Source organism: Notamacropus eugenii, chromosome 1, assembly GCF_028372415.1.
Source record: "Notamacropus eugenii isolate mMacEug1 chromosome 1, mMacEug1.pri_v2, whole genome shotgun sequence".
In the NCBI taxonomy this organism is placed as follows: domain Eukaryota; kingdom Metazoa; phylum Chordata; class Mammalia; order Diprotodontia; family Macropodidae; genus Notamacropus; species Notamacropus eugenii.
In genome coordinates, this window is record NC_092872.1 from 621,523,534 (window position 1) to 621,535,762 (window position 12,229).

At 38.1% G+C, this 12,229-nt stretch overlaps 1 protein-coding gene across 9 annotated transcripts in view; it reads right to left on the reverse strand.

The window, feature by feature from the left end:
* Nucleotides 1-12,229, reverse strand: part of LOC140520807 (disintegrin and metalloproteinase domain-containing protein 18-like) — a 131,887-nt gene that overhangs the window by 84,021 nt on the left and 35,637 nt on the right. For 8 of the 9 annotated variants that reach the window (XR_011972648.1, XR_011972650.1, XR_011972649.1 and 5 more), the window contains exons 10-11: nucleotides 3,195-3,276; nucleotides 79-215 (exon numbers count right to left, since the gene is read on the reverse strand). The exons of the other annotated variant lie outside the window; for it this stretch is intronic. Coding sequence is in view for 5 of the 8 variants with exons in the window: in XM_072635119.1 (XP_072491220.1) it covers nucleotides 79-215; nucleotides 3,195-3,276 (219 nt within the window). In the remaining 3 variants the exon portion in view is untranslated. The remainder of the gene's footprint in view (nucleotides 1-78; nucleotides 216-3,194; nucleotides 3,277-12,229) is intronic. 9 annotated transcript variants of the gene reach the window in all.

The following is a 12,229-nucleotide window of genomic DNA, read 5'->3' on the forward strand; positions in this document are numbered from 1 at the left end:
TGGATTATAAATTCTAGCATATTTCAAAAACAACTCCCACCCCCCAAAAAAAGAAAATTGACAGAGAAAATATCTTACACTGCTTCAGGATTCATTATGCAGGTAGCTCCTAAACAATGACATGTTTTGAGGTCATCATATGTCAGTCCCAGATTAAGGCCAAGCAACTGTACCATAATAACTGAAAATGTCTCCAATGTTACTGCTTTTGGATACTAAATTAAAAAAAAATTTTAAAGTTATCTGACAACCTTGTTCAACTATAGAAAAAAAGAATCATATAATCAAATCTTCATTTTCCTTTCAAGAATTTATAGTCATAGTTTATCCATTTTTCTTTTTCTGCTATAAATACTTTTAAGAAAACTATTTGAAAAAAACTGCAAAACTTTTTTATTCATGCTAATGATAGGAAATATGAAGGAGACAACAATGTATTAAATCATTAATGTATTTTTCTATCACACAACACATTTTATAGCAGATAACACAATGCCTGGCAATATCAGGTGTTTAATAAATGGTCAATCAATAAGAATCCTAAAAGTCAAAGGCTTTAGTAACCATCTGTCATTATATTTTTCCCTCCTTTCTCAGGACCTCGAGACCCAAATCAGTCTTCCTCTTCACTCCAACCCCTGCCCTAAATTAAGAACTTCAGTATACATACTGAAGTCCTTTTGAATATTCTGGCTTTATCCACCTAAACTTCCCTGTCTGTCTTTACTCCTTTCCAGCTACTCACAGAGATAATTTACTGTACCACCTTAGAGCTCATTATAACTTCATGATTTTGGACTCAGAAATCTGCCCTGATCTTAACCATCTATTCTTCCATGTCTCTCTATGCCTCACTCCTCCTATACTTATTCATCCTCACTATGCCCTTTCTTGTTTTCCCAGTCCTTTACTTCTACTCTGTTGCTCAATTACTTCCCTTCAAAGTCTTAACTTTATAGCTAACCCAATTCAAATATACATACATTTTCTTTCATACAAATCATTTTGCCCCATATCCTTCTACCATTCAATCCCTGGCAAGTTTCACCCTGGATTCAACTCAACCATCTGCTTGCTATGTTCCTACTCTCATGCTCCTGAATGCTATTGGAGAAAGCCACAGTTGGACCAGTTGGGTGCAGTATAAATTCACTTTAGCTAATCTCAACTAGGCCGATTCTATTCCAATCCCTCCCTAACCTCATCTGGCCTAAACTCATTAAGCCATTCTCTCATGCTATAATCCTTCATCTCCTATTTTATCACATCTCTACTATTTCACACCTCAAAACCTACTTCAACATCCATCTTCCTTTTTATTCCAAAATGTATCCATAAATTATTTTCAAAAAAAATTCCACTTGACCATGCCACCTCCTCCAGCTACCATCCTATATTTCTCCCCTCTTTCAATGCTATCTGTACATTACCACCCATTCAATTCTCAGCTCCCTGAAATATGATTTCTGATCACAACACTTCAATGATACTGCTCTCATTCATTCTCTCAGTATTTATCCTCCTTTATTTTTCTGTACTTTAGACACTGTTAATATAAACCTCTTTAGGTTTATATTGTTAGATCTCCTTTTTGGGCTACTGTGAATTCAGATTCTTTCCTGGTTCTCCTCATTTCTATATGGTGGCTTTCTCAGTTTCCTTTACAGCATTATCAATCAACTCCCATTCCCTTAGTTTAGGTATACCCCAGAGCTAATCCTGGACCTTTTTCTCTCTTTATATACCCTCTCTACTGGTGAGCTCATGAGTCCATGAGTCCCCACAAATTCCATTTCAGTAACTAACGCCAAGACCTATTTATCCAGCCCTTATCTAACTCTCAAACTTAAACTCCACATCACTTCTTGAAGGTCTCTTTGGCATTTCAAACTTCCCTATACAAGCCACTCCTCCTTACTTCCACATTTTTGTTGAGGGGCCCACTGACTATTCTCTCAAGTTCATAACTTCAGTATTATTCTTTACTCCTATTTCTCCTTCATAGTTCCTATGAAATAGTTGCCAAGTCTTACAGATTCAACCTTCAGAATGCTTTCATATATTTCCCACAAGTCGTCTTGTCTGTATTACTAAAAAAGCCTCCTAATTGGTCTTCCAGATTCAATATCTCTCCTTCTTCTAACCCACTTGCCCTACTCCAACCCATTCTCCCTATAGAGTTTTCAAAATAACTTGACCCTCACTTCTCTGCTCAAAAACCTGAACTAGCTCCTAACTGCCTCTAAGACTGTTTTATGTTAGTCTTTGTTCCACCCACACCTAGTACAGTGCCCTGCAAATGACACACTCAATAACTGTTCATTGAGGTGCTGGATTGAAGGACACAGCATATATATTCTCACAGTCTCTATTAATCATGGTAATGTTGAGGCATTGAATAATCATGCCTCTTCTTAGTACAGGCTGCTACAAAGGAAAAATAATGAAAGTATCTCCTAAGCAATGTTCTGCCTTGGAGGAACAACCTATATCAAATAAATAGGCTGTGTACAAAACAATTTCTCCTAAAACATCTAAAACCTATGCTCTTTTTCTTAACTATGAGAACAAAGTGTACAACAAATACAGTATTCTGATAAGACAGAAAGAGCATTTAGTCTCAGCCCCAAAGCAACTCATTTAACTTCTGTGGGAACTATTTTGAACCTTCTAATAATGTCCCTCCATTCTATACAGAGGTAGAGAATCATTAGATTGTGAGCCCCTTAAGGGTAGGAACTATCTTTTACCTTTTTTTTGTACCTCCAGCACTTAGCATAGTGCTTGGCACATAGTAGGCACTTAAAAAATGCGTATCCACTAACTGAAACGCAATTACACAGTAAAATTTTTTAGAAGAGTAAAAAAAAATCATCCATATGTAAAAACTAAACTTGAGTATAAACTAAAAAAAGACAAACCAGTATTGCTGTACATAAAGATTAAGATTTCATCCCAAGCCTGAAATTATCTTATAAAAGACAGTATCGTCACAAAGCCAAAACAGTAATTTACTCTTTGAGACTGTGATATTCTTAATTCTCTAAAATTTAAAAAGGCTGCCTAAAAATAACAATACAGATCTATGAAATAGAGCATGAAAAGATATACTATACTTATTATGCTTATAAAAGCTGATTGGCAATATACTCACGTATATATAAATATTGACAGGTTTTATAACAATTACATACCATAGCAATTCCTGCAGAATAGCTTTTGTTACATATTTTTCCAGGAAATGTTGCCCCAATGTAATTAGGATGGTTCCTATAACTAAAACATAAAATCATTTTCTTGTCTATAAACACAATTTTCACAGGGTTTCCAACTTAATTTTTTTCTAAAAAATAATACTTATTCCTCTAGTAAGAAATACCTTCCTTAAAGCTTAAATTTTAAGTACTATTGAAATTCTATCAATTTTATATTCACTCAATACCTTCTTTAGATTGATTATAGATGCACTTTTATTCTAGGTTCCAGTTTATCTCCTTTCAGATTCATGGGCATGTCACTCCTCTATTCAAAATCTTTCAACAATTTCCTCTACTTAATGAAGATCAAATTCCTTAGCTTTGCATTCAAGGTCCTCCAAAGTATGCAAATGCTTTAACTTTATAGCCTTATATTTATACTAACCCTCTCTATCTATGCATCTAGCAAACTGTTCTATTTCTCATTCCTCATATCCATTTTGTGCTTCCCACCTTGATGCTTTTCCTCCAATTTTCCCTATGCCCTTCTAATGTCTTCCTCACTCTGTTACAACTCTACTCACTGAATTCCCACCCACTGCACAAAAACTTAATTAAAGCACTGTCTCTTCTAGGAAACTTTCCCTGACCCCCTCTTCCCAGCAGGTCAAAGGATCATGGATCTAGAACTGAAGAGGACCTCAAAGAACATCTACTCCAACTCCCTCAGAAGCTAAGTCTCAGGGAGGTTAAGTAACTTGCCCAGCATCACACAGATATTAAGTGTCAAAGACAGGATTTGAACCCATTTCTTCTGACATGTGAGCCACTGAACCATATTAATGACCTTTATCTAACTCACTCCTCATACCTTACAAAGAACTTTGCACCTTTCTTATGGGCTTTTCATTATTAACACTGTAGTTATTGTAAAAGGCATTGTGATGTAGCGGAGAGAAAGATGGACTGGAGTCAAAAGACCTGATTTCAAATCCCAACAATTTCCAGCTATATAATGATAAGTAAGTCACCTTAGACTACTCCTTAGGGCTGACTTAGTCAAAGGTTGCAGTGTGAGGACTTGAGGGAAGTGATAAAATCACAGATCCTTTGCATGTAGGTATATCATTAGAGAGGAAGAGAGAGAGAGAGGAAAAGAGAAAAAGAGAGAGAGAGAGAGAGAGAGAGAGAGAGAGAGAGAGAGAGAGAGAGAGAGACTCCTATTAAATTATAATCTCTTTGAAGGTAAGGACTATATGTTATCTAAACTTTTTTCTGTGTGTACCTACCACAGTGTTCTACATACAGCAGCTGCTTTGCTGACTTTGTGGTCAAACTAAAATATAATCTCATGTCTCTAGACTTCCCTTGGTCTTCCTAATCCTGCCTTATAAGTCTACATTTTACTACTTAAACCTAAAAAAAATTTTTTTAATTGTTCAGGGAAGAATTCTACCTGTCCTGAATATTTTTCTTCATCTTCTATAGCTCTGTGATCTCAGCAATGTGGATACTTTGAATGTGCAGAATACAACCAATTCACATCTTCCTATTTTGTACAGCCTTTGTGTATGTCCTCCAACCAATATGCTGAGTCCTTCTTTTTACACGGCATGAGTATAATAACAAAAATGTCCATAGCCTATCTCCTTTTCTAATTGTACATCTCCTAGATAACTTTTATGCCACTTCTGGTGTGCAAGTTATCATGGACTATATGCTATAGCACACCTATACCCACTATGTCTTTATATTGCTTATGGGTAACCTATAATGTTGTCTCTTCAAGTAATTGTGATATTCCATAACTTACAGTAATATACTATCACTAAAAGGATATTTGTATTCAACAGATGAATTTCTGTTATAGGAAAAATTTAGGATCCCTGAAAGTAGCTCTCTATTCAAAAGAAGCATTTTTTTCTCCAAGATTTTACATATATATATATATATATATATATATATATATATACACATATATATAGGTATGTATGTGTGTATGTATACACATATATACGCATATATACACACATATATACATATATGTGTGTGTTTGCATGCATATATATACATGTGTCTATGTGTATATGGATATACTGATAAACTATTTAAATGTGTTATCACTATATAATGTTTATAATGTTACCATCATCTAACATGTAATGCTAACCACATCCTGAAGTCTATACAATTAGGAATGTTGTTGTTCAGTGGTTTCTGACTCTTCATGGCCCCATTTGGGGTTTTCTTGGCAGAGACAAAACTAGTTTGCCATTTCCTTCTGTTCATTTTATACATGAGGAACTGAGGCAAATAGCGTTAAGTGACCTGCACAGGGTCACACTGCTACTGTCTGAAGTCAGATTTAAACTCAGCAAGATGAGTATTCCTAACTTCAGGCTCAGCACTCTATCCACTGTGCCACCTAGCTGCCCAGTACAAATTACATCCACCTGGTTTTTCTTTGCTTGGGATATTAAGACAAATTTTTTGGATGATTATGGGTCATGGTTACATGATTCCACAGAACTCTGACACTTGACACAACTAGCACAATGTTATCCACAAACAAGAACAACTGAAAGTCTTTACTATTTATAGGCAAATCCCTTTCTTATTTGGCCTCTGCCTTACACATTCTTCACTTCACTGTCAGACACCTTTGACAGGTTTATGTCTTCCTGTTTTAGGCCCCACTTAACAGAGATGGGGTGTTGTTCAGTCATTCAATCAGTCAATAAAACTTACTCTATGCCAGGCACTAAGGATACAAATACGAAAAAGAAAGTTTGACTTTGTCTCAAAGAGCTTACAATCTATCAGAGGAAGGCAACACACAAAGGAGGGGAAAGGTGGATGAGCATTGTGTTATGATGAGAAATTCAAAGGAGTACAGCTGGGTAGGAAATGAAGAGATGACTAGCCTGGATGACCTCTTAAATGAAAGCTCTGGGAAGAGGGGCAGAACATATAGAGGGTACTGAGGAGGTGTGAATACTAAAGTTGATGAAATCTTACAGGATGATGAGGTTCCTGGCAAACAAGTCCTAAAGAGGATAGTTGAGAGGAAATGAAGACATATGTATGTTGTCATTATCAATCAAAAACTCCTATATGCTCTGAAGATATGCACAGAAGCAGCACTGTTAGAGGTGGAGCCAAGATGGCAGAGTAGAAGAATGGATCTGCTCTAGCTCTCCCACCACAGCCCTTAAAATATTTGTAAAAAATGACTAAACAAATTCTAGAGCAGCAGAAGCCACAAAATGAGAGTGAAACAGATTTCTAGCTCAAGACAGCCTGGAAGGCCAACAGGAAAGGTCTATCGCACCAGGCTTGGAGTGGAGCACAGCCCAGCGAGGGCTATGCAGCACAGACTAGACAGGAGCAGGCTGCAGGTTTCCAGATTTCTCAATCCACAAACGTTAAAGATGGCTTCAAAGGTCAGAAAGAAAGCTCTTTCACCTGAGCCAGAGGGGAGCACAGTTCAGACCCAGCCCCATCCCCGGGAGGCAACAGCCACTATGGTAGCAGCATCTACTTTTGGAGCCCTTGGCCTAAAGACCCTGGGGGAATCAAGCAGCTGATCTGGGTCTCAGTCCTGAGGGGCAGTTCTGGGGTGAGGAGTAGTGCTGGTGTGGCAGAGCTGACATGCAGTTCCAGGGCAGAAAAGAGTGCTTTTGGTTGCTTATAGACCAGAGTGCAGGCCAGGAGAGGAGTAAATCCCTCTCCCTTGATTGTGCCACCTTGAAGGAACTGAGAACTTATAGGTCCCTAGAGATATCTCAGAGAACAGCTGCATAAAACCTCTGAAGCCTAGGGTAGTATACCTTCCACTTGACAAAGGACTCAAAATTCAAATAACTGGCTGGGAAAATGCCCCAAAAAGGGGGGAAAAAGAAGACTACACAAGGTTACTTTTCTGATGAAAAGGTATTTTCTTCCATCTTTTCAGAGGAGAAAGGACAAAGCATATAACCATAGGAAGACAGCAAGGTCAAGACTTCTACATCCAAACCCTCCAAAAAAATATGTAATGGTCTCAGGCCATGGAAAAGCTTAAAAAGGATTCTGAAAATCAAGTAAGAGGGGTGGAGGAAAAATTGGGAAGAGAAATGAGAATGATGCAAGAAAATCATGAAAAGTGAGTCAACAGCTTGCTAAAGGAGACTCAAAAAAATGCTGAAGAAAATAAATAACAAGAAATTTTTAAGACTACATTTTACTTGCCCAAGTCAAACACTGTTTTAATAATCAGGAAACAGTAAGTATGGCAAAATTGAATATACTTTGCACTTTTCAACTAAATCAATTTACAAGTATTTATGTATTTACTAACACTGGAAACTATGTGTGACCATGAAGATATCATCTGCCACAAAATATCATTTAGGAATACCTGACCTCATGTTTTCATTAAGAATATCCTTCATATGTTTGCAAATAATTTACAGAATTGAGAAATTCTCAAAAATATTTTATATGAGAAATTAGGCATATATGTCAGTAATTATTGACTGTCACTTTTTTAATCACCCTTTTTAGTAGCGTATCATCCCTGATTGTTTCCAGGCATTCACAGCATGTTTTTTTTCAGAATGAGACATAAGCCCTCAGTTCCCTTAAAATCATGTTACCTCCAGGACAAATTTCCTCTAGTTTGCTGACCTAGTCCAATTCTCTCCCTGTCTTCAGTCTTTTTTTGTTTTGTTTTTAGTGCTATTTGAACTTCCTCATGTAGCACAAAAGGAACCAAGATGTTACAGTCCAAATGTTTTGGTTCCATATCATTGATAATACTGTACTCACTTTTCTAAGTTCTCAGAATGCAAACCTTAAATGAAACAATTTCCACAATAAGGAGCTTCCATTGCATTGAGGGGAGACAAGCAATGTACAAATAAAATATAATCAAAATAAATAACGGGTAACTTGAGAAGAAAAGGTACTAGTAGCTGAGGGGATTGAGAAAGGCTTCATGTAGAAAGTGGATCTTGAGCTGGGTTTTGAAGGTAACAAGGAATTCTAAGAGGCTGAGGGGAGGAGAGAATGTATTCAGGGTATGAGAGTGCAACCAGAGACAAAAGATGAAGTGTCATGCGAGGAACAATAAAAAATACAATTAGTTGGGATGAATTGTAGGAAAAGTAGTAGGGTTTAAAAGACAAATGTATTTGATTCTAAAGCCACCAGAGACCTATAGAAGCTTATTTGGTAGGCCAGCAATTGATATGGTTGAAAATGTGCTTTACAAAAATTATATTAGCAGTTTTGGAGGTTAGATTAGGATAGGCCTAGTTAGAGACTGGATGATCATTTAGGATGTTATTATAATAATCCAGGTAAAAAATGATGAATACCTGAACTACAGTGTTGGCTGTGGAAGTTAGGAAAAGGGGACAAATTGAAGGGGTGCTACGAAGACAGAAACAAGATCTGTTAACTGCTTTAATGTGAGGAATTGAGAATGACACTAAAGTTGTGAACCTAAGAAACTAGAAAGATGGTGGTATCCTTGAAAAAAAACAAGGAAGTCAAGAAGTGGGGTGAATTTAAGGGTAAAAGATAAAGAATTTTGTTTTGGACAGGACTGAGATTTGGACAGGATTCACCTAGTGTGAAACGTCCAATAAGCAGGCGAAGATGTAAAACAAGAGCTTGGATATGGAACAACCTTCTACTACATGGAAAGGTCAGAGGAGCAAAAATCCATTGTACATGGCAGACAGGTGTTGCTGCTACAACTGAGCTAAGACACTGACACAGACTTGAGGAGCAACCTGCAAGATCCAATCCAACAATGACTCAACCAAGCAGCCAAGGAAAAGATATGCATCACTCACTCTTATGAAGTTAACTTGGTATGGCAAATACTTTATAACCATCATTGAAGTCTAAGTCCATTCTCCTCATGTACCGAGATGGTGGTGGTAGAAAGTATGCCCCCCAGTTCAAGGGGATGCATTTAAACTTTTATTTTCACTATACCTTCTATGCAAATACTCCCTTGAAAAAAGCTAAATAATGCTAACTGAATAAACTGATAACAGATCCTAATCAAGGGTATTGGAGCTACTGTTTGTTAGCCTTCAGGATCAAGATGACTTCACTATGTCTGGGTCAGGGTACAGTGTGTCCAATTGTAGTTGATCAGATCAATGCAAGTTCAGTAGGCTCTAGCGCAGGTCAGGCACAAATAGTTCACATGAACATTTGATGAACATTTGGAGTGGAGATGTCTCTAAATCTGTACATCTCATGCTCCTTTTGAACTTCTGCAATTCTGCTTTACTCATAGAGCATACAGCTTTTTTTGATGTAGGCATGCCATGCCGGCAGGTTCTGTGTCATAGTCTCCCATGTCTCACAATCAAATCCAAAGTTCTTCAGAGAGCCCTTGAGAGTGTCCTGGTATCACTTTTTCTTACCTTCATGTGAGTGTTTGCTTTGTTCAAGTTCTCTGTAAAATGATCTTTAAGGCAAATGTATATTTGGCATTCAGTCAACAGGGCCAGCCCCCTGGAGCTGTGCTCTCTGCTGTAGAGTTTGAATGTCAGGCAGTTATACTCAAGAAACGACCTTAGTATCTGTTGCCTTTTGCCAGGTGATCTTCAAAATCTTCCTAAGATAATTCAAATGGAAGCAATTCGGTTTCCTGGCATGGCACTGGTAGACTGTCCATGTTTCACAGACATACTACAATAAGGTCAGCACAATGACTCTGCCGACCTTCAATTTGGTAGCCAGTCAAATACCTCTTCTCTCTCAGTTTCTTTTGGAGCCTTCCAAACATTGAGCTAGCTCTGGCAATGGGTGCATCAACCTCACCATCTATGTGTATATCCCTACAGAGTATACTCCCAAGGTAAGTGAACTTATCCACAACATTCACAGTCATCTGCCAAGAAAAAGTCATGCACCAACTCTCCCTCTACTTCAGTCTTGATTTGTAGCCTTTTCAAGTCAAATAATTTACCATCACCATGGAAGCTGGCCTTGATGCCATTTTCATCCTTGTTGAAGGTGTCTGACAACACTGGTGAAAACATCATACTAAAAAGCATAGAAACAAGGACATAGTCCTGCTTCATTCCCCTGGTGACTGGGAAAATGTGACAGCATCATTTATTACCCAGAACTCATGCAAGCATGGCATACAGACTGGTGTACAATACTGATGAACTTCTCTGGGAAAATTTTGTCATGATCTTCCACAAGTCCTCACAATTAACAGTATCAGAGGCATTGGCCAGATTAACAAATGTTGTATACAGACCTCTGTTCTGTTCCTGCCATTTCTCCTGGAGTTGTCACACAGCAAACACCCTATCTAACATTCCTTGGTCCTTTCTGAAGCCAAACTGGCTCTTGGGTAGATGACCATCTTCCAAGTGAAGGATCAGTCTATTAAGGAGGATTCTGGCAAGAATCTTGCTGGCAATGACTAAGAGAGATGAACCTCATCCCCCCACTCCCGCCAACTCCCCATGATTGTCACAAGGCAATCTATTTCCCTTTCCTTTATAGAGATGGAAATGGAGGCATCTTCTGAGGAATAACCTCCTCTTGCTATATAACCCAGATTTCAGGCAGCTTTCGTATGAGCAGTGGACCCCCTGCCTTGTAAATCTCAGCTGGAATGGAATCAGTGCCAGGCACATTGCCACACAAGACAATTGGCATTCCAAACCTCTTCTTCAGTTGGAAGTTTGTCTAGAAAGAGACTGACCTCAACCCAAGGTATATGGTCAAGGGCTTCAGCATTGGTTGATGACAATCTTTTGAGAACACTATGGAAGTGTTCAACCCATCTCTCCAGGATCATGTTCTTTTCACTAATCAATGTGGCTCCATCAACACTGAGCAGCTGAGATGCACTAGAGGTCTTTGGCCTATAAACAGCTTTCAGGACATCACAGGTGTACTTTGGATTGTTATTATTAGTGTAAAACTGAATTTCATCTGCCTTCTTACTAAGCCAAGAATCTTCTATCTCTCTAAGCTGTGCTTACACGTCACTTTTGATGGAGTTAAATACTACCTTCTCAGAGATGGACAAAGTATCCTCTTGGTAAACTTGGTAGAGTTCTTGTTTTTCACTTGGCAGTCTCTGAATTTCCCCATCATATCTGTCAAGCTAATCTTGATGTTTGTTAGTTTTCTGGTCCAGATGAGGAAATGTGATGCTGTACATCAAATCTCTGAAAGCTGCATGCTCCTTTTCTGCTTCACTGTTATCAACCATGTGTTGGCTCAACTCTTCCTCGAACTCAGCAATAAACTGTTCCCACTTAGAGAAGCACTCTGATCTTTTGATGCTAAGTCTTCTGATAGTCACCTTGGTTTGGAGCCACCATTTATTGAATGCAAATGTTTGGCTTGGAGAGGATAAATCTATACTCAGTCCAGGACTCTGTGCCATGCATGATCTTCATCATTCTTACATCCTGTCTGTTTCATCTCCTTACAAAGATATAGAGTAGTAAATACCAACGTTTGCTGCAAGAGTGCATCCACAAAATTTTGTGTAAATGGAAGACAATGCTGGTGATGAGAAGGTCAGGAGATACACAAGTCTTTAGTAGCAATAGCCATTGCTGTTGCTGTTTCCAACTCCATTCTTCTCAAAAACTCCATCATGTCTGATAGTCTATGGCTGCTCTGGCGTTAAAGTGATCCAGAATTACAAGATTAATTCCAAGCACATTGATAATGAGGGTCTCCAGGTCTTCATAAAATTTTTCTTTGACCTCATCATAGTTCATCATGGTGGGAGCATATGCACTGATAACTATGGTGTGGTACTTTCCTGAAAGTAGCAATCAAATTGTCATGAGCCCATCATTCACTCCTTTTGGTAGACATACAAGTTTGTTGACTAAATCAGTTTTGACTGAGAAACAGCTTCAGCTTTGGAACACTGGCCTTCACTTGTCAGTCTTGTTTCATTCAGGACTACAATTCAGATGTAATACCTGCTGAGTTCTCTTGCAATAACAACTGTTCATCTTTCAGGATTTTGTGATTTCAAT